Here is a 27,619-nt window from a genome sequence, read left to right as displayed (position 1 = left end):
TTGATAATAATGGTTCTAAAGTATTTAGGTACATCATCAAACTTATATAGACGAATTTATGTTTTGTTAAGAGTTATTTGGTAAACACGGCTATTAATATACGCGCGTATATTACCTACATATCAACTAGAGTAGCTACCTATAAGAAACCGTAACAAATTAATTAATTCATTGCTTAGGGCCACGACACTTGACAGATGATCAACGGCGTCACTCAAGATTTTTATGTTTTACATCGGGAATTTTACAAGCTTTTATTTAACTTGCCTTGCTAGTATATATGTAGGTACCTATGTTAATTTCTTAGAGTGAATCAAATATTGGAAGCTAAATTTGACCCACTTGCCGAATTTTGATTGAGCTGAAAATTGTCATGCATATGTAAATCGGATGACAATGCAATACCTATTATGATGGCATGGAGCTGATCTGATGATGGAGACAGGAGGTGGAGCGCATGACCTACTATTTTAATAATATAATAATATTGGTTTATTTCGACGCGATAAAGTGACATAAGTAAAAGAATGTTAGCCATGTCAGTTTCTGTCACTTTTCTCGAATCAACATGTGTGCGCACCCTTAACGACTTTGTTGTAAGACATGTACCTATATAAATGGTGCATCTTCGTCATAATAGAGTCGGACCAAAAAAAGTCTGCAGCGGATTTGATAGCCCACGCAGTCCAAGTGTCATTTATACGTCATAATTTCATAGAAGTTTGACCTTTAAAATAACACTTTCACTGCGTGGGCTATCAAATCCGCTGCAGACTATTATTGGTCTGACTCTAACCATTCACATAATATTGTTAACACTGGGGCAATCGTCAGAAGAGAATATGTGCGGTTGCACAGAGCCTGGTAAAGAAGTAATATTAGTAGTAAGGCATTAACTAAGTACCTACTACTCTGTTACTTCCTACTGTCCGTAAAGCCTCAGCTTAAAATAGTCAATTTTCGCTCGCTAGTTTAATACAGAAATGTAAAGAACGAGTACTCGTATACTTAACCCCTTTATTCATAAAACTTTACGGGCCTGATTTAGTTAAATTATGGCTTATCCCTTTCTTACAAATACATAAGTCAAAATGACAGATAAAGACAAACGATTACTAGCTAATTGAGGTTTGTAGCGCGTTTATGAATAAGCGGGTATGTGTTTAATTAAAATTGATGTTTTTGGGAAGAGTATTGTATATTTGTAAGTAATTTGTTATATTATATTATTCTAGTTTATTTTTTTTACTCTTAAATAATAAGTCTTGTTAGAGGTGGTAACTCTTTTTTAAGGTGCATACATTGTATATTATTTCTTTAAAACATTTCTTTACTTGTACCTTTATTTACATTGTAAATCTGTTGTAGAATTTGTTCTCTTTTGTGATGCAATAAACTATATTTACTTTAAGGCTACTTGCGCCATCCAGGTTTAGCCACTAACTTAACCGGTTAAACCCGGAGTTATCAGTATAATTTAACCCTGTGTTAACAGTTAACTCCGAGTTAGTGGCTAACCCTTAGCAAGTAGCCGCATCATCTATTAGTTAAATAACTTTTTTGATGACTTCAACTTAAAATGGCACTATTACTCGTACATAATTTCGTAAGAATTAAATAACAGTATGAGTTTCTTTAATTATACATTCATGCCTATAACAAGTATATTATTATGTTAAAATATTGATAGATTTACGAGATACTCGGGTATAATAAAAAATATTGTTATAAAGATTTTGTTATTTATTTATAGAAATATGGAGTTCGTGTTTGCCACATTAAAAAATAGCGCCAATTGTTGTTTTATTCTTAGGTGTTCCTAAATAGCTATCAATGTGTCCTTTCTTCAATCATAATTTTGGGTTACAGACAGCAAGGTATAGTTGAATTATCGAGAAGATGGAATTGCATTTGTAGTGGTTGTATGCTGATAGTACAAGAAAATAGAAAATTCAAATATAGAATGCCTGTAAACAAACAATACTACTACATATGCAATTCCACGCTCTCGATGATTCAACTATAGGTCCTAGTAATGAGTCATTAATGTCATTATTATTAATATATGTCATTTGAGTTTTAAAAGCCCCATTAAGGTGCCGTAGGTTCAGAAAAAAGAGTTTTTGAAAAATCGTACCACTTATTGGGAATCTTGAGGATTTTCTCTAGTGACGTCATCTATTCGGATCCTGTGATTTATTTACATTCGCTCTATAGAAAAAAAATTGAACATAGGTGTAAAATGCACATTAATAATTGCCACAATTTTTACACAGTTAAAAAAAATGAAAATTGCTTCTAAAAATGCGCAATAACATTTCTTGAGGGAATTCATCGATTACTTTTTTTAAATTAAAACTTACAACAAATCAAATTTCAAAAATATGATATCTGCGGTCCGTCATCCGTCTCGCTCACGCTTACCCTCGGTGAGAGTGAGAGACACGAACCTACTGGACCTTAACGGAGGATTCAAGATGGAAAGCGATGTTTTTGCGGCAGCTACACAATAGCACCCTTGCCGTCGTAGTGCGCAAGTCACAGAAAGGTTGGAGGCAGTGGAGGCGTATTTACTTTAGTCAGGCGTGGCTCACACCGCGATTTCGTCGCTTTGCTACAGGTAGCTAAAAGTACATCCGTTCCACACCAATTTTGGTGGCTAGCCATAAGCCGCGCGTGGCGCTGTCGCCACCTAGCAGCCATATCTGTCCTGATCGTAACAGACGCGTTGTGTTAGAGAGTGAGTCTTCTGTACCTAGTACTATTATTTATTCTGTGCTAGTTAAGATTTAGGATTTAGAAATAATATCTCTGTTCATTTTGCTTGCAATAGTTGAATGCCATGAGAGAGGCGGACTGTAATTTAATATCGTTTTGATACTATATTTATTGAAATCTGAATACGCTTTCTGTATTGAGCTCTCTTTGTCATGAAATGTACCTACCTACCTACTAGGGCAGTCACAGGCTCAATTCGACTTGCTTTATTGCAGCTTTAGTGTCATAAAAATCAATACGTTTAGTATTTCTACATAAAAAGATTACAAAGTACGATACCCATACCTGACCATATGACCATATGTAAAGACCAGACCAGATTCCAGACCAGAGACCAGATTATTAAAAATAAAGAACTGCTTGAAAATGTATATTCGGTAAAAATAAATACCAGATCATGCATGGCCAGATTTAATCGTGTACTGTCTTTACTATCCAAATAGCTTTAGCGCGAACTGAGCCCCAATGATAATCGAGTTAATATGACATGAACTTTTTTCACTCCACCAACCAAAGCAGAAAAGTTACGCTAAAGGGTACGCTACGAAATAAATGTGTTTCAGTACTTATTTGATACCGTTTATTATATAATATGTTACCCATAAAAACAACAAAGAAAGATACATATACGTATAGGAAATTTACATCGATGGATATATTAAATGACTACTTTAGTTCGTCTATGACAAAGATTTCTGATCGTGGCACGGTGAGACTTGGTTAATCAGTCAATTAAAATTGACAATTAGATAATAAATTACTCGAAAAATAATTCGCTGCAGGTTGCGAGCCCAACTACCCAATTACCAATTACAAATAGGTACCTTTTGACTCTCGTAGCATACACTGTACCACATATCGTGCTTTTAAACATTTTTTTCTAAAAGTGGAGGTTACATTTATAGTTGTTAGACCCGCAGATAGAACCCTGGCGATTTTGCTCATAAATATGTTCTACTTTTTGCTAATTAATAATTTAAACAACAAAAGTAGGTAATAAGATACCTACATATAAATAACATTCTGCGTTATAAATTAACACTTGCGATAATATATAAATTAGGGATATATACTTACCTACCTATATGCGTTTATTTATTCATGATCGTGCGCAGACATTGATGTACTCGTAGCTAAACAATTCTTAATTTCATATTCTGAATGCCCGTTGGAGTAAGGTCTGTGTGGAAAGAGCCATAGAATATATTGGTTCCCTTATAATTATATTATCCACAACTATTCTCTTTGAAGTCCGCACCAAATTCACAAGAAGATAAACGCCCGGCACCGAAGGTGTAATCTAATTTGAAATTAAATGTTTAATTGTAATTTTTCATCACACTACATAAAAAAAATATTTTATTAAAAATATTTTTTTTAGTATTTAAGTTTTTTATTATTGTATATATATGTTAGTTTGTAAGGTATGTATCTATGGGCCTTAGTAGCCTGAAAATAAATGCTTTGATTGATTTGATTTGATTGATTGATTGATAAGCGTGCTATTTCACGCAGGTGCAGCGGGAGTTAAAGTCTATTTTACTTCCACGGGAGTAATAGCTTGTTTTTAAATTAGTCACTAAATCATAAGAACCAAGTAGGTTCTATCGTAGTAAGTAACCGTAGTGGTGCTCTGTAATTCAATGTAAAATTTGATGACAGACAAGTTGTTCCAAATATTTAAAGCAATTTACATACTTTGCCAGACAAAGTTTACTATGATGTGAAGTATCAAGATTTCATAATAAAAAATATTGCAGCCTGACATATATGAATCATATATTTTGAAAACGGATAATACATTGTTAACTTTACCTTACGAGTATACTTATAAAACGATTAGGTACTTAAACAATTTTCATCAATTGTATATTTCATATCTCAGTATTTTTATCAGTATGAAGGTAAATTTTAATTCGACAAGGTTTTAATCAAAGAATATCGCACCGCTCCTGTAAAGAATATCGGGTCGGGTCGGTGTGATAACCAGACAAATTATAAGCTTTTTAATTACCGCTTAGTTGAAGAAAGCAGCTGCTTACTGACTCCGATTACTTAATCATTTCAAGCGATTCCTCTAATGCTTTTATTGTTCATTTTCTTTAACACAAAATACATATTCATAGCAAAAATATATACGTCAGAGGCTGATAAAGTACCTATAAGAAGTGTCTTATTGGTAGGTATTAATAATTCTATATGAAGATACATAAAGCCATTAAAGATTTAAAAAAAAACTTGTATTTTACGTTTACTCACTTGAATCAAATTCGCACCTTTAGGTTACAATAATGTATATATACAGTAAATATATATTTTTTGTAAAGATATTAAAACAATAAATATATCAAAACCAAACAGTAGGTAAGTATCGTTGCCCCAAATAACGAGTTTAGGCCGATCCAGGATCCAGGCCCAAGCAGGAAGGATGGAGTGGAGAGGATCCAAAATCCAGTTTCTTTAATATCCCAAATACCTATAATACAATAGGAGTATTTGTTTAGGGACGAATAAAGAGTTATTGCACCCCTCAGTAGAAGAAAATAATACAGAAAAAAAACAGTAACACAAGAGATAAAACAGGAGGCGGTCTAATCGCTAAAAAGCGATCTCTGTCGGACAACCTTTTGGTAGCGGCGGAGTTAATAAATTCACATGCCAGTATTCACAAATGCAATGAAAGAACACAACAAGAGGAAACGCAGTCATTAATATATTTACACATTATAAGAGAAAGAGCAAATAGATAAAAGTGTCACGGAGGAGATACAAAGTGTAATGAATACAAATACTTACGTTAATGGCAGTTCTATTGCCCAGCCTTAATATCTGGGATAAAGAAACAGGCTTTAGCTACGTGTTTAATAATATATGTAAGTAATGTCATAAAAAGGTTACTTACGGATACTACATAAGTACACGTACGTGATATCGACCTCTACAGACGTAAAGGTAAAGGTAGTCCTATTTAGTCACTATTCGATGCAAATATTGCCTAGAATCCCTGGAAGTACCTGTTTTCTTCGTATTCATCTAAGTACCTATTAGCTATTGTGTATGTGAGAAAACAGAAATAATACTGATGCAGCGTACTCTATGTAAAATACCAATAGGGTGCCGAGCCACAGGCGGGATAGACGAGTCTCAGTATTGATACATTTAGTTATTTCATTCATTAATCTATTATTATACTTACCTACTACTTTTGCCACATTGAGTAACACCGATTTATATTTGTAAATAACTGTATATAAAGCAAAGAAGTCGTACTATATGAGTTTTATAGCCTAATTTCAGTAATTACCATGTTCATGTATGTATGTTTCATAAAATTTCATTTGATTACCCTAATCACCGGAATATTTTCCAGAATTTTAAAAGTAGGTAATATATGTTCGAAACGCGAACACTTCTTTTCATTTTATGTATTGGTACCTTTAAGTAAGTAAATATTTTTTAATGTGCACCATACAGTACACCTAGATACCACCTAGGTATACCTTTCTAAATAGAAGATATGTGATTGCTTGACTGATTAGGTACATAAAGTGTGTTATATTTTAATAATTGGTAGAGATTAAACTGACACATGGGTTAAGGTGACAGTCCATTCCCAAAGACAGCAGCACTACCATTTTACTATGGAAATTGACAATAAGACCGACGCGTTCGTACCAGTAGTGCAGCTGCGGTCAGAAACGGAATGCTACCTGTCTTTACGAATTGAGGTTTAATTTTAACATTTAGCCCTGGAAGCCTATTTGTACAACATAACAACGTATTTTTTGTAACTTAGTATCTTGGTGCATAATATTCTAAGTAAGATTGTTTTCAACCACTGCCCAAAAACAAACATGGAAGTTACTATTGACATATTGAGGATGCAGAACTACACGCTCGCATCCATCAGAAGCGTAATTCAATACTTACTTAACAAGTAGTCAAAATAATTGAAATTCTAACTAAAAGAGGACTAACCATGTTATTGGAGATCCCTAATGAATTAAGGAAGAAGTCAAAGCCGTAGAAGGAAGAATTTTTGGTATGCAGTTAGTCCTTGGGTTGGGGTTTCACCACTTCGCACTTGCCAGGAGTGGCCGGAGTGGGGTCGTCGGAGAACAACGGGTTCTTCACCTCCATGTCACCAGTCTGTGCGTAAAACATTGAACACTTGTAAATTTTATACTTGTGCCTTGTATACAGGCCAATAAAATTAGATTTTTTGAAGAATTAATTCCCATTAAACTGGAAATCGTTTTAATACCTTCATTTGGTCCTAAATGCGTGTAATCCGAGTTTGCGCAATCTCAGGAGGTGTGTAAACATTTATGTTTATTTTTCAGTTTTTTGCTTGTAGCTCGAAATAGGTACGACTTCGTCTGACGAAAAATTTGCTCTAATCATGATAAAAATGTATACTTATCTAAGGATCCGAAAGGTAGCTTAATATGAATTCGTAGTCAAAGTTGTAAAAAATGGCCGCCATTTTTAATTACTTTATTTTTGGTATGATCATGTTTAAATCCACAAACGCCTTTTCACCGGTGTCTGATCCACCATACCTTGCTGGTAGTGCCATTGTAATTGATGGTGGGTTCCTTCTACATCGAATGATTAGGTAATCCAATGAAAAATGTATCTCCCAAGGCTTCCAAAATTTATGCACACCTCCTGAGATTTCCAGCTTGCTGGGAATTAATTCCTAAAAACTCTTATTTTCGATCTAATTTGATTGGCGTCAGTGGAAAAAATAAGAAAAACTTTAAGTGGCCCGTCAAAGATAGTTTATTTACCGTGGCGAAACCGGGACACTCGTACACGGTGTAGTCACCTTCCTCGTTCTCCTCCTCCGACTCGGGCTCCGACACCGAGCCCAGGCGCTGCTCAAGGTCTATCCTACTACAAGAAATAACATCCATAGAGTTAGTTGACTTATCGTACGTAAATAAGTATGAATGGCATTAAAGTATATTAGACGTAATAATAGCCGCAGGTCAGCTATAATATAACACAGCTCAGGTTAGGCTTATCTTATGCTGTCTCGGCTTTTATGCGGGGTAAACCTGGGAACCGTTTAGGGGTTCTGGGATGCCAAGAATTGGGTATTACCATCTGACCTACCAACGTAGAGAGAAAACTAGGCGTGGTTTGTTCTATATGTTTTCCTACACCAAAACGCGACTGGTAAAAATATCAAATGATATTTCGTACATAAACCATCATTCGGAGTTAGTTGTTGATTTTTGTCCGACTATCTACTTGGTTTGTTTGTTTGCCTGAGACTCTGGTGACAGTGCCGCCCATGACAACGAGTGAAATGAATGCTTATTCGCCAGCAATGTGGATATTTACAATGTACATATTAAAGCTTACTTTTCCATCGCAATGATTTGCTGCTTCTGGTGCTGATAATGGTACATGTGCGCCGAGTGTGCAAGTTTCCTGTCGCCCGTAGAGTCTACCGTGGGTCCCGTCACTCCGTAAGCCGGGTAGTCCACGTCAGCTGCAGCCTTCGCTTTTTTGGCCAACCTGTGCGAATAGGTGACCTTATAGACCATTTGACGCTTTTTGGTACAACCGTTAATAAAAAGTTAGATTTCTACCTGTCAACTTCATTGTAATACGTTAAATTTTGCTTCTACGTTTTGTATATTTAATTCAATAGGTATGAATGCAATAAAGAAAAACTGTGGCAACCCACAAATATTGAGATATAGATACCAAACACTTCCTTAGCCAATAATATACATTCTCGTGTCATGTGTTTACATTACTCGTGCTGCGAAAATTTCAGGAAAACAGTAAATCTGTTATCTGTAATGCACACTCACGTATACCACGCGAAGGTGAATCCGAAGATGGTAAGGCTAACAGCTGCCGCAATGGCGCCGCCTACGGCAGCAAACAACAGTGGGTCTATGGGGTCGTTATTGGAGGCCTCCAGCACGTGAATGTGCTCTCTACCCTTCTCTGCCATCAAACCGTCTTCGTGGCCGTTGCTGAAATGTTACAATATTTTAACGTAATGTACTAATTTATATGTATAACATATTACTAAGGATGCAAATGTTAAGAAACAAATGTCTAATAGGTATGCTCTATAGAGTGAGGTGTCTACAATGATATCTACAAATGGAAGTGGTCTATTAAACAAATTCGTAGGTAGGTACATAATTTTAAGCAAATTGTTAAAGCAATAACTTATTTAGTAACTGTGCAGTTTTTGCAGTACGAAGATTGCTTAATTATAATGCAAATAAAAATATAAATAAATTTTTAAAGATACTAAATAACTGAATTTCGAATTTATGGAGTGTTAAAACTATATGAAGAAGACTGCCCAGCTCAGCGTGAAGAGATGAAGATTTTGGAATGTATCTTGTCATTTTACACGGTACAATTCTGCTAAAAGGTCACGTTATAATGGGTAACATGGCCAGTACGCTCTTTACGTTTTATTTGCTAAATTAAGAGATGGAAATAATAGCGACTAAACGATTGATGGTTATACATACGGGATGAATCAAAAATCGATATACCTACTTAGAGATCCATACGTACGCGATAATCGCTATATAGGTATAAATCCTTTGTGCTAACGTAATCTAATTTTTCTTTATAAATGATTTTTGTAAACCCGTACTCTACAATACAACGTTTATTGTTCCTGTAACAATTTAACTTACTCGTAGGTATAGTATATACCTAGTATTAGTGTTTAAATCAAGGGATGTAAAATTAAACCTAGTAAGGCAAATATAGTACCTATTGTATTGTAGGTAAATAATTACTTTCGAGATCTCAAGATCGAGAAGCTTACCCAGCGGCACTTGCAGAGTACAACCGATACAGATCGATTTACTCAATAAGTATAAAGTTGAAGTAAACATACACATTTAGAATACCTACTTAGTTTGTCGCATCTATGCGCTATAGCGGATTAAATCACGCCACATTCGACAATTCCATCTACAGGGCCTATTTAGACTAAAAATATCAATGCATCTCGTCTGCATGTATTAGGAGTGGGCAGTACCGTCTTTAGCATAAGGGCACTCGGGGCCCGTGCCCAGGGCCCCCATCCTCGGGGGGCCCCGAAGGACAGACAGTAACAGTATATTTGATTACCCATAATAAATAGAAGATCATAGTATAAAAATGTTAGTTTAATTCGCTTTTTTTACTTTCCAAAAGGGCCCCAAATTCTTATGTGCCCAAGGGCCCCAGCATAGTTTAAGACAGCCCTGGGAGTGGGAGGCTGTATGAGTGCGTGTGGAACGTAGTGAGATAAATATCAATTAAATACATACCTAATTTCTACTCACTAAGTTTTAAGATGCACTGTTCCCATTTATATACCCGCAAATTGCATAGGCAATACAATGTGGAACATGTAATTGTACCTTGCTGATTTCTAAAAAACTTGCCAATTAGTAAAACATAAGATTCCAATAAAAATAACCATATTTTATCAGTGAGATTAGGTATTAACCTGCAAACGGAATAATTCCATGCGTGATATAGGGTATTAGGGTAGTGGATATTCTCTAAATGATGGATAAAATTCATTTCAGTTTCACCTCTCCTCATCCTCAACAGAATTTATTTTCAACCAGCCCAGGTTGGTTGGCAGTAAGGAGACAGGTAATCGGTAGTCCTTATTAGCCCTGTAATTAATACTTCACTGTCTACTTAGTCACAACAGAAGGCAACTACAAGAAAATGTTTTGCTTACTAATCATTTACATTACAACTAAAATACAAAGAAACTGCGACTGCTCAGCGGGGTGTCAAGGTACTTGTAGGTAAAGCGAAGTAAGATATCTTGACTTGTGACTTGTTGATTGTGAGCAGCTTTTCTAAACCACGAGTTACATTACAGGAGTGCCTAACTCACTTGCTAATAAATAATTAAGATTATAAACCCAAATTATAAGGAATGGAAAAGTCATATTAATGAGAGAATTAGGTAGTAGAATTTTACAGTATAAACTTGGCCAATTGTGGATACCTAGAGGTACATTCTTAATTTATGTAGGTATCCTTCACTCATAAAAAGAAGAGTTCCCCTAAAATGATGCATTTTGAGTGTAGAATGACTAGAATGTTAACTAGTTAACATTCATACACATACAAGGATATGTATATAAATTTAAATTCTTCACCTTTAACCATTTTAATAGGGTACTTAGGGGTGTAATTTTTTTGCATATTTCTGACTTTGGTTGATTAGTGGGAGATATTACGAAACCATCGGGGTATTTTGGATTTTGAAAATACTTGTTTCAACTTTTGCAATGTTATTTGAAGCAATTTATCCCAGTTTTTCAAATAGATCCATGCTGGCTTCCATTGCAAAAAGCTCCACTCGGCGATTAATAAAGTGGTATATCTATAAACATATTAAGGTGGCCGGCGGTAAATAGTAATTAGGTTCCGTTTCAATTACCCATCCAACTGAATAATCCTGCAATTGGCAGGTATATGTGTTTTTCCAGGCGTGTGATTTAAGCCGCAGTGCGATTTTGCAGTGAGCAGCAAAATATAGCTACCTACGCGTTTACCACAATTTTTATTGTAAACAACTTTATTAATGTACTTAGGTATCATGGTTCGCAATAAACGATTCTATTCTATACCATCTTTCTTACATGGGAAATACAAGTAAATAAGACCATTACTAAAATAGCATGTCCAAAATTTCTTATTTTGTTACTCGTTGTTAATTATTAACGACTGTTTTCACGATTAAGATTATGAGTTAGGTATTCCTTTAATGATTAAATATAAATAATATAATCAACAAGTATTGTTAATTATTTTAAATAAAAAACCGGCCACGTGCGAGTCGGACTCGTGCACGAAGGGTTCCGTACCATTACGCAGAAAACGGCATAAAAATCACGTTTGTTGTATGGGAGCCCCACTTTAATATTTATTTTATTTTAGTATTTGTTGCTATAGCGGCAACAAAAATAAATCTGTGAAAATTTCAACTGTCTTGCTATCACGGTTCTTGAGGTACAGCCTGGTGACAGGTGTGACAGACAGACGTACGGACGGACGGACGGACGGACAGACGGATAGCGGAGTCTCAGTAATAGGGTCCCGTTTTTACCCTTTGGATATGGAACCCTAAAAATGGTAGCCAAAGGTGTGTAGTGACGCAGACTTTGTACGGAAGTTTAATGGAAGGAAGATATAATTAACGTTGTGTGTGAATGATAGGCTAGTAGCTGCTACTGATGCAGAAGTAACAAACGTGTTTCATAAAAGATTTGCGAAATAGATTAAAGATAATCTAATTTTTAAACTGTCGTGAGTTACATTAACACTAAGCTAATAAAACGGTTACCCTCACGTATTCGCGCGACATGTTTCGCAGGGCCTAGGTATTTTCAAGCACTAACAGTGTATAAGTAGGTATCGCGTTAGCGATAGGTAGTTGTAGGCAGTGGCGTAGCTAGGGAGGGGCGGCGGGGGCGGTCTGCCCCGGGTGTCACCCATTTAGGGGTGACACCCGACCGTGAACATCAGTAGTGCCACCTATAAAAATTCGTAACATGAAAGCGATGGAGTAAATCCTGAGCTATTTAACATAAATTACAATTACTCTTTTTAAATATATTTTACAATTTTGATTGAATTTTGGGGTGACACCCACAATTGCCGCACCGGGTGCCACCCATGCTAGCTAAGCCACTGGTTGTAGGTACACGGCACGCGCCGCACGCGGCTATCGTGAATGCTACTCATGCACTCATGCACTATTAGTGCTTGAAAATGAGGACAGTAAGAAGCCTAGCTCTCCGAAACGTGTCGCACGAGTGACTAAAACACGTGAGTTAAACCGTATTATTCGCTTAGGTTAAAGATAATTTTAAAGCCCTTTTTATATGGCTGACTGTAGGTAAATCACTTTTAACTTCAATTAAAAAGTATTTGTGACATCCATCGTCCACAGAAACAGGGAAAGTAGGTAGATACACTTGTCTATGAAAAAACCTTTCCACGTCGTAAAAAGCAGGATAAACTACGAATGTCATGAAACGTTTATTGAGGAAACAATAAACCCATGACTACCTAACTTGTAGTACCCATGACTACTTACTTTATGTAAAATATATAAATGTTAAAAAAAACCTTAAATCCCCACATTTCCACACATTTTTTAAACTCTGCGAGGGTGCCACCCTAAGTAGGGCCATTTAAAATTGGCATGAAAAAGTCCAATTTATACAGTAGCAAGTAAAAACAGTTCAAGATGTTTATAAATTCAATCCATGGCAAGGGATTATTGCACAGTTCAATAATAATTGAACGCATCACAAATTAAAGGGTAAAAACCAAATACATAGGTACCTACTTAACCTTTTGTGTACCTATTTGACCTCGGACTCAAGTCGCAGTCGCCGAACCTTGAGGTCTCGAGCCGAGAGATCTGGGCTATAACCACTAAAACCGGAGTTCGCAAATTGCGGGTATCTTTTATAATATTTATTTTTTACTCCGATTAAGGCGTATACCTAATTAAAGTGACAGAGAAAGATGCCCGCAATTTGCGAACTTCGGTGTTCGCGGTAGTAGAAATGACTAGCGTGAAGACTACGGAGCTTAAAAAGCTCAAAATTTTAAGGTTCTAACTGTTTATTTTATGGCACAAGTTAAATTCCGTGGTAACATATTATTAAATTTTATACAATGTATTAAATCTTCATTCGAATTTTAAGAATATTGTCAAAGATCTTATAACATGCTAAAGCTTGAAGCTTTTCTAAAAGTTTGCATCAAAACTTTCGAGCTTAGAAAAGCCGGCCAAGCTAGCCTTCTCATTACCCTAAAAGCAATTCCAAAGGGAGACTAGCGTTAGTTACCGTCAACCGCGGTGAATAGGGATGGCCGGGGCGAATAGGGACAAAACTAAAAATGTGATTTACCTATATACCTATTCACCCCAGCCATCCCTATTCACCTAGGTTGACGGTATCTGTTTGTTACTGTCAAATCATGGCAGGTTGAGGCACATAAAAACATTTGTTACACTAATATGTCGGTACGGTACGAGCGAGATGCATAGAAAGTAAGTTACGTAGACGCGGTAGACGTTAGCGTACACCGTATAGTATATGTCAGTGTTGACACTGTCAGGGACTCGTGGTAAGGGTACAGGTGACTTTACTTACAGTCCGCTTCTCAGTTTGTCTATGTTTTCGGTGACAAGAGTTTTGGTACGACTGAGATTGGGATTTTGCCGAGTTTGCCGAGGTGGCTCCTTAACCATAGCTGCCAAAGGTTCCTCGATATTGGGTGTATCCACTATGACTTCTCCTAAAAAAATATATTACTTATCATATACATAGATATCAATACATAATTATACTAAAACTATCATTTCAGTTGAACAAAATATTGCTTTCTTAAAACAGGTGGTGAAACGCGAATCAAGTTCAACAGATCTACCGATTTGCCATTGTCGATACACGTCACGAAGCTAGTCCATCGGTTTGTTTATTAAATGTTGTTAAAGTACTACACCTTAGATACCTAGTTACACCTACATACAAGTACTATAGTCAGACAAAGTTAATTTTGGACAGACTTAGCTGTGACAGAGTGTGAAAGTGGCTTCTGAAGTGGGTGGAAGAAAATTTAGCTTCACTTTATTAGCTGAGTTAGCTTAGTTAGACGAATTCAATTAAGAAATAAATTATTAATAAGTATTAATAATGTTAAAATAATGCAAATATGAACGTACCACTTTTGTTTTAAAACAGGCTGTGCAGCTTAAATACTATTAAGTACTTACGTTGGTTTTTCGCATTCAGATCTGGTTCAAAATAGCCTTTATCGAGAGGCGTGAGTGCAAATGATTTTCTATCATCCCTGGTCGGTTTCTCGGGGCGTTTGCTTAGGCCTTTTATTTCATGAATAGAGGGAGCCAGCATTAGACGTGGTCTCTCTCTTATTTCATCTGCATCGTTCATAGACTCTAGAACAAATTTGTGGCTAGGAGCCGTTTTCACGGGATTTTCGAAGATACGCTGCACATAAGGGTCGCGGGCAATCCAGTGGGCCAAATCGTCGTCGTATGGCCTCATGATCGATTCACTTTCACCTGACATCTGATTGATGCGATCAATTTCCTGCAAGGTAGGTAACCTTATCTTCAAATCATTAATATCATTATAAGTAAATGTACATACATTCGTACCCGTAATACATACGATGTACAAGATTCAAGCTTCTATCGAACCGAACTACTATTCTCAGTACCTAGGTAATTGTAACGTAAGTTTTTGAAATTATCCAAAAAATATTCCAAACCACAGTCTTAAGAATAATTTCCACGCAAAGCGTGACTATTATATAATACAAAGGTATTATCCATACAAAAGATACTAATACCGGCTGTGAGTTAATTTATGCTTTACAATAGAAACAAATTCATTGAAGTTATTTATATTAGGTACTTACCTTTAAAAAATTAACACAGTGGTACTTTAGTAGGTATCCAGCTAAAACGAATTGTATTCTGACCTTATTCAGCCAATCGTGGTCGGGTAAAGTTCGCTGTGGCGGCGGAGGCATCCGGGGACTGTCATCGTAGCCTAGAAAGTGTGGCAGCAGGAACCTCGGTAACAGGTACTCTCGCGACTCTGGAATGGGGACGCGCTGGCGGAGAGGTCCCCGCGGTGCGGGCTCCAACGCCACCACTCGAGACGGCGTGGGCTCTAACACATCAAATATTGCCTAAATCTAAACCAGTGGTTTTTAACCTTTAGTAGTACCTAAGCCAGGGACCACCAACTGTTTAGAAGGTAAGATCCTAAATATGACAAATATAGGTCAAGCAAATCTTGTCAGTAGAAAAAGGCGCGAAATCAAATTTTCTATGAGACGATATCCCTTCGCGCCTACATTTTTCAAATTTGCCGCCTTTTTCTACTGACAAGATCTGCTTGACCAACTATAAATTTAATATAAATTCAACATACGGTTGTTCTGTTTAAAAATTGAGAATAATCTTTAATATAAAAAACCCGACTTCTCAAAATAGTTAAAAATGCCATATACATACATTATTGGCTGGTATTTAACTGATCACCAGATATAGTAATCCACTTCACCTTTTTCTCCTAACATATTTCGTTTCTGTAAGGGTCGCAGTTCTAACCTAACCTAACCTTACCCACTTTTCTAGTAGCACTTCGTTTCTCTAAGGGTCGCAGTTCTATCCTAACCTAACCCACAATATAAAATCGCCAAACTATGCATCGTTGAAGAGTTCTGTTCTAATCATCATCAGCAGTTCCACTTCATCAAATGTGACAGTTTTTAATGTAAATGCTTGATTTTCTGTTGAAAATACAAAAATCTCTATACGCATGCCTTTAAGATTTGAGGAGTTCCCTCGATTCCTCATGAAACCCATCATCAGAACTCGAGCTTGACAAAAATATGGCTTAAAAACTTAACTTGCTTAACAAACATAACGAAGAGGACAAATCGTCAAACGTGAACTATGCGTCGTTGAGGAGTTCCCTTCTGATCATCATCAGCAGTTGCACTTCATCAAATGTCACCTTTCTGAATGCTTGATTTTTTGATAAAAACACCAAAATCACTATATGTATGCCTTTAAGATTTGAGGAGTTCCCTCAATTCCTCATGGATCCCATCATCAAAACTGGGTTTTGACAAAAACGCGACCAATCCGTATGCATATACATACAATCAAAAAAAGAATTTTCAAAATCGGTCCAGTAATGACGGAGATATGGACAAACAAACATAAAAAACAAAAAAGAATTTAAAAAAACATACAACCGAATTGATAACCTAATCCTTTTAGATTTGGAAGTCGGTTAAAAAGAACGGTAGAAACGGTAAAGAACCGCTGCACCAAACTTACTTTTATGCTCTAAAATTAAAACTATTGTCTTCACAAAATTATATATATGTTATTCTTCACAAAATTATTATACGTTTCACTAATTGACGGTGGTGTACAGATATTTAAATTAATAAACTGTACCCTAAAGGTTACAATTAAAACTGTATTACTAATTATGCTTACTCTGCTAGTCTGTCTCTCTGTTAGCGGGTTGTATATATGTTAAGATAATTTGCCGGTATAATAAGAAATATGTAACCATTAAAAAACGTGATTGATGTTTTTTTTTAACCGACCGACTTCCAAATCCCAAAGGAGGTGGTCATCAATTCGGTTGTATGTTTTTTTTTTATTTTTTTTTAATGTTTGTTACTCCATATCTTCGTCATTACTAGACCCATTTTGAAAATTCGTTTTTTGATTGTATGTATATTCATACAGATTGGTCCCGTTTTTGTCAAAACTCAGTTCTGATGATCGGATCCATGAGGAATCGACGGAACTCCTCAAATCTTAAAGGCATACATATAGTGATTGTTATATTTTTATCAACAAATCAAGCATATATAGGTACATTCAAAAAAGTGACATTTGAGGAAGTGGAACTGCCAGAACGAAACTCTTTAACGACGCATAGCTCGCGTTTGGCGATTTTTCCTCTTCGTTATGTTTGTTAAGCAAGTTAGGTTATTAAGCCATATTTATGTCAAGCTCAAGTTCTGAACATGGGATCCACGAGGAATCAAGGGAACTCCTCAAATCTTAAAGGCATACGTATAGAATTTTCTTTTTTTTTTTCATCATGAAATCAAGCATTTACATTAAAAACTGTCGCATTTGATGAAGTGGAACTGCTGATTATGATCAGAACAGAACTCTTCAACGACGCATAGTACACGTTTGGTGATTACCAATTTCGATTTTGACTTGGACTGGGACCCGGGCTCGGACCCAGACCCGGATCCGGTTCGGACCCAGACCTGGACTCGGACTCGGACCCGGAATCGGACCCGGACTCGGACTCAGACCCGGACCTTGACCCGGAAAACCACTTTGATACCTAAACTAAATAAACCATTATGATTACCTACCATAAAATGTAGGTATAAAGTATGATGACGCCAAACTCCTCCCGCTCGAACCCCCGTACACCGCACCGCATGCGCCGTTAAGTGGGTTAGGTTAGGTTTGAATTGCAATCCTCAAAGAATTGAACAAAAGTGGGTTAGGTTAGGTTAGAACTGCGAGCCTTACAGAAACGAAATGCTACTAGAAAAGTGGGTTTGATTAGATTCGAACTGCGATCCTCACAGAACCGAACTGCTATTAGAGAAGTGGGTTAGGTTAGGCTAGAAGTACTTCGGCGTTCCTGAGACCTCGCCATATAGCAGCGAGGCGGCAACAGAGGGGTTTTAGTGGGTAAACCTGGGGTCTCATTAGCCCACAACAGGGAGTCCCACAATGCATAACCATCCCGGCACGTCCCCGCGCCGGGTGGTATGCGTAAAGCATTTCCCCTCTTAAAAAAAAATAATAATAATAATAATAAAGGCTAGAACTACGACCCTTATAGAAACGAAATGCTACTAGAAAAGTGGGTGGTTTTACCTCCGTTGCTACATAGTGCACCATCTACCATAATCTTTCACCGGGACCCATAGAAGTCGGTTTTTTTTTTCTTAAAAAGTATTATCTGTCTGATCTGTGTGCTGTGTGTCTCTGTTATTCAATGAGCTTTTTCTCATGGCGAGTAATTTAATATTACATAATTACATAGAGTTAGGTGCAAAACTGTCCCAATAGTAGGTATTTCAGCACCTTAGTAGAAAGTGGAGAAGTTGATGTCGTTCAAAGGTACTTTACTTCTTGAAATTCGCTACAAATCTGCCTAACAAATAATACTCTTGGCATTTACCGTGTAATTTAGGATCAGAAAATGGAAAATCTGACATTTTTATTTTTCCCAATATTTTTTGTCTAGCTCCTATGGCAACTCCAACCTGGCAAAATGAGGGAATCCAGCCTCTTCACCTTTTCCATATTCCACTAAGAAAGATGCTACTGGGACAGTTTTGCACCTAAATGTACTTACCTACATCACACAACTACAGTAAGTAGTTACACAACTAAAACACAACTAAACTACAAACCTTTAGAAATGTAATAATGACATATATATAGGTATATATATATATATATTCTTTTATTTAAATATATATATATATATATATATATATATATATATATATATATATATATATATATATTTAAATAAAAGAATATTTTCGTATATAGGTAAACCTTGTTTCCAACTAATAATTTCCATAATGTAGGTAAGTATGTATTTGTACAACAAATAGTTAATATAGGTATAGCTTCTTTGTTACATATTTATTCTGTCGATTACAATTTTAATTACTGCTTAACTCTTTATACGAATATGGCACAATATAGTCATTTTTTTTCTCTATGGTTATGCTTGCTGCAAGACAAGGCAACAGTGACCCTCCTACACAGTCATCAACTCTTTGTATTTTATTCCACGACAGAATTATTAAGACTATGAAGTGAAGTGGTAGATTTTGTAGATTTTTTTTAAATCTGATCCGGTACCTTTTATTAAAGAAATGTAGTTCTCGATTTCAGGCCGATCGCCAATGAAAAAAACCGGGCAAGTGCGAGTCGGACTCGCGCACGAAGGGTTCCGTACCATAATGCAAAAAAAAAAAAACAAAAAAAAAGCAAAAAAAAAACGGTCACCCATCCAAATACTGACCACTCCCGACGTTGCTTAACTTTGGTCAAAAATCACGTTTGTTGTATGGGAGCCCCATTTAAATCTTTATTTTATTCTGTTTTTAGTATTTATTGTTATAGCGGCAACAGAAATACATCATCTGTGAAAATTTCAACTGTCTAGCTATCACGGTTCGTGAGATACAGCCTGGTGACAGACGGACGGACGGACGGACGGACGGACGGACGGACGGACGGATGGACGGACGGACGGACAGCGAAGTCTTAGTAATAGGGTCCCGTTTTACCCTTTGGGTACGGAACCCTAAAAAGAGTAACAGGTGTCAGCCAGTGAACTGAAGAAACATTTAATTAATTTTCGAGCCATTTAAATTAAACTATGTATTTATATTTTAGTACTATGTAGTTGTGGCGCACAAATAACTTAGTTTTGAGGACTAATTAAATTCGCAGCGCAACACACTGTTGATACGGGAAACTCGTTATCAGTGACGATAAGGACTTAGGGCATGGGCAAAATGTAACAGTTGGTTCCATCGAGTGTGTATTTCCGTGAGTTTGGTTACCTGGAGGACGGGCAAGGGTGCTCGCCGCTGTGGCCGCGAGCAGCGCCAACACCAGCTGCGTTGGCATCCCGGGGCACCACTTTTGACGAGCGTCAGCGTGCTCTCTGTTTACTGTCTGCGCCGTCCGTGGCACGCTCGCGCATGCCCGCGCGTCGATCGATACTCCGCCCACATCCACTCGATGTCGCCAACCAAACGCAGTACGACCTAACCGACACCCTCTTACCTTAGCTCCGTTGTTTACAGCCCCTATAACATCACAACGGACCTTTCAGCGTTGTACCCAACGCTTGTGCACCCATCTCATGTTTTCATCTGCGATACCCGACCGTTAAGCCTGTGCACATAAGGTTCATTTTCAGTTAAGCTCAATTCATTAATGGATAGTACTTATAAAAGAGATAACAAGATATAAAACAGCACCTCCATTGAAAACGAAGTATGTAAAGCGTTAGTAGCATCACTTTTCAACAAAATTGTCAATAATTCCATTTATGTGCCTATTTTAAAAATTACAACAGGGCATTATTTCATATTTCAACCCAACCTCAACTTTGACTGTGGGACCAACACCGAAATCGCGGGAAAAAAAAGCTGCTGCTGCTGATTATATACATAGATGTCGATGTTTTCAATTTTTTTGTGAAGTCGTAGTAAAAACCCAAACCCATGTAGTAAAAATTGCTTAAGTAGTACCTAAGTGTGACCAAACTCACCTAGAAAATTTTGGCTAAGGGTTGAAAAAACACCACTTTGGCGTAGGCGTAAAAATTAGGCCAAAGGTATGGGCGCCATCGCTCGAAAAGATGGCACCATACCTTTGGCCTATCCTGGAGTAGATGATGATACTTTTTGACATTTAACAAATATAACACATACAGTGAAAGAATAAGGATCAAAGTCAAATGGCGTTCTAAAACAATCAGAAGAAGTTCTAAATGTACTGACTACATAATTTACTTTGACAATATTCCTCTAGTCTGAATTCTCTTTGCCCATACCCACCAATGATGTAAGTATGTAAACAAAAATCAGCCAAGAGCATGTCGGGCCATGCTCAGTGTAGGGTTTCGTAGTTTCCATTCTGCCAGAACATTTGAACAATATTGGGCCCCATACATTCCACGACTCTCTCCATCCGCACATAACTACTAGGGGACAAAGTTGTTGTTTAACCGCTCGTATTGATAACCGTTAATATTGATACCTACCCGAGTAATCGAAAGAAAGATCCCAAAAAAGAACCACGAGCGTAGTGACTGGATCGAAAAGTGGAATCTTGAGCGTTGGGAGGGTTTCAACCCTCATGGGTTGAACAAATTTTGCTACCGAGTGAAACAAAAAAATTTCACCACACCAATAAAAATTATTCAGGACGCTTAATACAACAAAAAAATTACAAAAACATGTCACAAAAAAAAAGAAAACTGGCTTCAAAAAGGATGAAATAAAAAATGTTTTATCCTTTTTTAAGTCTATGCGTTGCCAACTGATATGTTTGAAGTCGATGCTAAGCCAAATTTTGAAGCATACCATGATTTTGATGCGATTCGATAAGAACGTACGTTGGATTGCCTTACACGACGACAATGAGCCCTACTTTCTGTAGATACCTAAGAACACACCTCAGAACACACGATCAAACCTTCTTGGCGCAGTCCGTACCATGTTTGTCGGCACATTAGTGTAAATCCAATATAAAATATTTCCCGTCCCTTATCCTTTCAAAATATAAAACAATTCAAGGAATTTACCTTCTTGCGAAATTTCACCTAAAGCGGTTCAGTTCTTTAGCCATGAAAAGGCGACAAAGACAAACACAAAGTACAGACAGCAACACTCCTGACTGTACATCGGTGGACCTTATTACAAAAGGCATAAGGTCCACCGATGTACAGTTAGGAGTGTTGCTGTCTGTACCTACAGTTCTAATGAGATTTATAACCATAAAGCTGATTATTTTTAACAAGCTTTTATTAGGTCGACCTGTATGTTACTATGTAATGGAATCTAAGGTAACTAATTTAACCATCTTCCAAGGATCGTAGCGTCATGAAAATTGGCAGCTGATGACAATACAATAATATGGTACTGTCGAACCGATCTGATGATGGAGACAGGAGGTGGCCATAGGAACTCTGTGATGAAACAACGCAACCTAATTGTGTTAGGGGTTTTTAGGATTTTCTCGATGAGTATTAGTTGTCTGTCGTAAGAAAAGTACAGTCAGCGATAAAAGCTTGTACCAAAAATGGAATTTTTGCCTAAAACTTATTGACTGGTATTGTTACTACTTGGCTTGGCACCCACTTCAAACATATCAGTTGGTAACGTATAGATTTAAAAAAGGATAATATTTTATTCCATCCTTTTTGAAGTCGGTTTTCTTTTTTTTGTAAAAGTTTTTATTTTTCCATTTTTAGTTTTAACGCATTGTTAAGAGCGCGACGCATTAATGAAAAACAAGATCATGTTTAACACTAAATTCGTGTACTTATTACATTAATGAATAATCAGGAATTTTCCCGAGTCCGTCTGAGAAATTATAATTCCTATCACTACACTAAATCCATCCTCCGCCCCGCCACTGACCCAATCCCTCAACCCCCCTATCACTCAACCTCACAGCGCATCAACCCCTCGACCCTGAACCAGTAACCCTTCAACTGCCATTCCCCGACCCCTTAATCCCTGACCCCTTAACTCCTAACCCTAACCCCCGATCAGTAGCCTTACCGCGAGTTTGACATTGATATATTCGCTAGCGTACGTGTAACTTACTTTCTATGCATCTCGCTCGTACTGGCATATTAGTGCGAGCGAGATGCATAAAAAGTAAGTTACGAAGACGTTAGAGAATATGTCAAAGTCAAACTCGTGGTAAAGCTACTGATCGGGGGTAGTGTCAAACTCATGGTAAGGCTACAGTTGCACTACATCAAATTGGTGGTTTTCGGAAGCAAATGCTCGAGTTACTTTAGAAAACACCGAAATCACTTTACAAGTGCGTTTAAAAATTGACGAGTTCCCTCAATTCCTCATGGATTCCATCTTCAGACCAGAACCAAAAATAATGCGGAGACACCTTGGAGGTAACTTCTTCCAAATAAAAAACTAATTACTCAAATCGGCTCACAGGTGCCGGAGCAATCGCTGAACATACTACATTTAAAAAATCATCGTCATTATCATCAAAACAATCATTAACAACCTGTTTGCAATGATGCGCCAATGGCAACCACAAGCCCCCTCCACACTCGTGCGCGAATCGCAGCGCGAAGCCGCGAACGTGAGTGTGGAGTCGATTTTCGCAGACAGCGAAATCGAGTAAATCGACTCCACACTCGCGTTGTTCGCGGCTTCGCCCGCGATTCAGTCTGGAGTGGGCTACAGACTATTTCAAGACAAATGAGGAGGCACACTGACGCCAGGTGGCGCCTCCATAGCGGAGTTGCTGTCACTGTCAAATCACATACATTTTTTCAAATAAATTGTAAACATTCTCCTTTTTCTCCAAAATACTGCAATATAGTGCGACAAATTGTGGAAATATAGGGTCTCCCGTTTTTCCCAAGGACCCGATATGCATAAATCGGTGAGAAAAAGCTTTGAGTATCACAAACTAAGGCAAATGACAAAGATCGTTTTTATATATTTTGGAAAGAGTAAATACACAGGTAAGCTAAGTTTTAATGAAGTAGTACATAATAGTATTGTATTAAAAAAAACGATATTTTACATTATTGGCACTACGCTCGACGACAATTCGGAACTTGAAATTATTGTTTTATAACGTGAAGCTGTTTTTCGGGACAATTTTCACTTGATCGGGAACACATGCTAAAAATCGGGAGAATCCCGCCAAATCCCGACCATCTGGCAACCCTAGTCGTAGGGCGGGCGTATATGAATTGCGCGCCTTCTTGTACATCCAGGTGATCCAGGTATACACCAAAGCTTTGTTTTCGAGCGAACACTTGTAATATAAGAGGAAAAGCTGGCTTCGAAAATTTGAATAAACGGTAAAATACACAAGATAACCTCAAGTACATTAAGTGATTATCTTTGTGTCAAATCAGCCTTTTTTCCACCAACTGTAGCAATTCTCCTTCGAAGCTCGGTTTGCAGTTCCCGTACAGTCATAAATGAATACATTTTTCTTGATAAATCGCAAGTATTAGTAAAAAATTCGCAACCATACACTTGTCACAAATCGTAAACAATGACGGGTTGCTGGGGCGACATCTGTCCTAACCATAGAGGAACAATAACATAGAGATGACACGGGGGAGGGGCCAAACGACCGAACGAGATGCACATATGGAAATTTCAGTAGGAGTAGCAGAGAAAGCGGTATTATTGCTTGTCCTTGTCACAGTCTCACTTTTTGTATGTTCCCCACCAAAAATTTAGTATGGTTAAATGGTGGGCAACAAATAACCCGACCGAATTACGTAGATTGTTTTTGGTATGTTGTCAGGAATGTGAAAACGTGTTTTTAATATTGTCGCTTTGCTTATGTTTTGTCCCTCACGGAGGCACGCGTATAGCTCATCTATGTAATATTAGGTCTATGGTCCTAACATTTCAGTGTGCCTCCTCATTTAATTAAGCCGGCTACAGACGTAACTATAAATCGTAGCGATTAAACTGTGCAGTCCGACTGTGCCACAGACCAACCCCTATAGACCGAGCTTATAGGACGACTCGCGGTCACCGCCCGTATGGTGTATAGGTCAAATATAAGATTGTTCGCGCGCCGCTCCGATCAGTTGCGCCCAAGGTTACGACCTGTTAGCAGTGTGCACGAGTCTAAGAAAATAAATCGTAAACTATTGAATTCATTGGGAAATCATGGGATATTGCAGCGTAAAATGGTGTGGCAAGTCATCTAAGACTTGTTGTTGGTTTGTGATAGACATATGTTGTATAGGTTTTTTAGAATCCTCTAGGTGAGCAGTTAGGTCTCATGTCACGAGATGGACCTGATGATGAACTTCAAAGAAGTGCTAGAGAACTCGGAGTTGATTTCTAATAGGCATATGTTATTGGTCCATTTGAATATGTTTTCAATACAACCTTCTATGACCTTAATAAAACGGACAAAAGAAAATAATTGTATGAGATTTGGCGACACTTTTTTCTCGTATCGAAAGAGATTGCGATTCTGAGTGGAAATAATATAAAAATTATAACTTTAAAATTCAAGTTCTGGGTACTTTAAACAAAAATGCCCTAATATGTTAAGTAAAAATTTCAGGTACATTGTTAAATTACTTAATGAAATATTAAATTAATCAATAAGTATAATTATTAAGTAAGTTTACTCTAAGTATACTAAATTGGTAACAATTTTACCACAATTAATTTCGATGTCACTGGTAGCAGTACCCACTACCTGTAATGAACATGTCCCGTCCCTACATTTACACGTGTCAGCGCGCCATGTTTAAAACGACCAATCGCAACGCCGTGGGCACCCCTCCCGCACCTCACAGTTTGGTGATTTGCGTCGGGAACAAAATGGCCAATATTAGGTTTCTAGAGGCGGTGTTCTGTGGACTGTGCAGATAAATCGAACGTTCCTAGTGCCTCCACACGCCTCCGATATCGGCGTCGATCGTCAGTTCTCCGCAGAAGCTCACGTAAGAAACATATTATCCATGTCATCAAAGTTAATATGGTAGTTAAGTTTTCTTAAATTTTCTAATGTTCCGCGCAACTTTCTTATTTTTTATTGTCATAAGAAACTTCTCCTGACAATAACTAACATATAGACAGTCAAGCAAATCTTGTCAGTAGAAAAAGACGCGAAATTCAAATTTTCTATGAGACGAAATCCCTTCGCGCCTACACTTTTTCAAATTTGCCGCCTTTTTATACTGTCAAGATCTGCTTGACCAACTTTAAGACAAAAAGAATTAGCGAAATTGGTCCAGCCGTTCACACGTGATGCCGTGACCAAGAAAAATATGGATTCATTTTTATATTTTTCATTACATTTTTCATTATTTACTTGAGGAACGAACGTGCGCCTACAAGCAAGCTACGTGAAGTACTGCTGAAATTACCGATCGCCATCCACACGCAACGATAAAACTGTGCAAACGCATCGACAACGATTTTTCTAATATAATTTACAACTGCCACCGATCAACGATAATCGGCAACGATTTGTCATACACACGGCAGATAAAACTGCACAAATCGGGCTGCACAGTTTAATCTCTACGATTTATCGTTACGTATGTAGTCAGCATTAGAAAGCCATTACAGACGGGCGTACCTTACCGGACCGCGACATTGGTGCGGTCATAATATCTCATTTTCGCTCTCACTTATAGCTGCGTCTTTAAAGGACGTATGGTGGACCACCTTACACAGACACACGATCAGTGCGTACGCAAGAATGCCAATTTTCGACTTTACAAAACCATACAAAATTTACGGTGGGGAATAAAAAAAAAGTGAGACTGTGACAAGGACAACCAATAATAGCACTTTCTCTGCTACTCCTCCTGAAAGTTTTATAAGTGCATCTCGTTCGGTCCTCTCCCGGCTCTACCATTTCGTCTCTATACTAGTGTACATCGATGGATTGAAGACAATTTCTCAAATCGGTCTATTTGATCATCCCATTTGAAGGTGCCTTGACCTTCGAGCAACACCGGCTTCCGACACGTCGGAAGGGAGGGGCCCAAGCGATATCTTACCGTACAAATCTTTCTGCCATTTTTTGCGGGGGGAAAAGTGCACACAGTCGCACTTCTCACACACTTAAATACAAAATCCAATCTGTAATGACGACACAAATACATAGAAAATGACACATGTCAAAAACAAATCTTTATCAATCAAACCTCGATCTCTTTTTGTGTACGTGGACGAGTCACAAGTGTCACAACACGCACACTAACACATTTTCGTCGAAGAATTTTATTCTATTCTGAGAGATGAGAAGTCGGATTTGTTGCTCGACCGATCCGCAATTTGTACTGGGCGAGCAAAATCGATAAATCCAACAATTACATGAGACTAAAATATAATAATTGTGTTTAAATGTAATTAAACGTATGGATATGTAAAAAAAATATTACATGTGAAATGTAACAGCTTCTTTTTGTAAATTTGATGTCCCCGACCTCTTCTTACAACAAAAAACCGAGCAATTAGGCATTTTTTCTGCTGCTGTGTTCACGCGCGCGTCTGGATTCGGTCTAGTGTAAAATCCGAGCGCAACTAGTTTTATTACCCGCGCTAGATCAGTTGATCTTGTACCTAGGCAGAGGGGAAATAGTGCGAATGCTGCCTCCCTTCCGTGTTGCTCGAAGGCCTTGACCGGCTTGACCTGACAGGGCTATAACCTCGAAAATCGAAGTTCGCAAATTGCGGGCATTTTTCACTGTCACTCTAATTACGCCTTCATTGGAGTAAAAGAGAAAGATCCCCGCAATTTGCGAATTTCGGTTTTCGCGGTAGCCCAGCAGATTTCCTTCCAAAATTTCGTCGAATCATCTGTGCCTAGCCTATAATTTTATGGCTCTATGGTGTGCAATAGACATTAAAAAAGAATGAATGACAGCATGCGATGTTGCTTGCGAGTTGCGTGACGTGACGTGAGAGT

General features: G+C 37.6%; 1 protein-coding gene across 2 annotated transcripts; it reads right to left on the bottom strand.

Annotated features, from left to right (window-relative positions):
• Nucleotides 1-3,341: 3,341 nt before the first annotated feature.
• Nucleotides 3,342-20,141, bottom strand: LOC134803962 (protein cab-1). Of its 2 annotated transcripts, XM_063776802.1 has the most exons (9): nucleotides 19,996-20,141; nucleotides 15,316-15,509; nucleotides 14,585-14,921; nucleotides 13,962-14,106; nucleotides 10,359-10,445; nucleotides 8,610-8,777; nucleotides 8,152-8,307; nucleotides 7,572-7,677; nucleotides 3,342-6,927 (listed from the first exon to the last, which is right to left on the bottom strand). In XM_063776802.1, the coding sequence occupies exons 1-9, from the start codon at nucleotides 20,060-20,062 to the stop codon at nucleotides 6,829-6,831; spliced, it is 1,359 nt and encodes a 452-aa protein (XP_063632872.1). In that variant the 5' UTR covers nucleotides 20,063-20,141; the 3' UTR covers nucleotides 3,342-6,828. The 2 variants fall into 2 exon arrangements, with proteins under 2 accessions (XP_063632872.1, XP_063632874.1); XM_063776804.1 differs by lacking the exon at nucleotides 10,359-10,445.
• Nucleotides 20,142-27,619: the final 7,478 nt, after the last annotated feature.

This window comes from Cydia splendana, chromosome Z (assembly GCF_910591565.1).
Source record: "Cydia splendana chromosome Z, ilCydSple1.2, whole genome shotgun sequence".
In the NCBI taxonomy this organism is placed as follows: domain Eukaryota; kingdom Metazoa; phylum Arthropoda; class Insecta; order Lepidoptera; family Tortricidae; genus Cydia; species Cydia splendana.
Note: the sequence above shows the minus strand (reverse complement) of the source record. Positions and strands in the feature narration are given on the sequence as shown.

Bases quoted from the DNA above. Each gene is read 5' to 3' on its own strand.
- LOC134803962 (XM_063776802.1), bottom strand. From the start codon at position 20,062: ATGCCAACGCAGCTGGTGTTGGCGCTGCTCGCGGCCACAGCGGCGAGC. The intron at 8,308-8,609 runs GTGAGTGTGCAT...CTATTCGCACAG, and splicing joins TTCACCTTCGCGTGGTATAC to GTTGGCCAAAAAAGCGAAGG. The intron at 6,928-7,571 runs GTAAATAAACTA...TTTTACGCACAG, and splicing joins AGTGTCCCGGTTTCGCCACG to ACTGGTGACATGGAGGTGAA.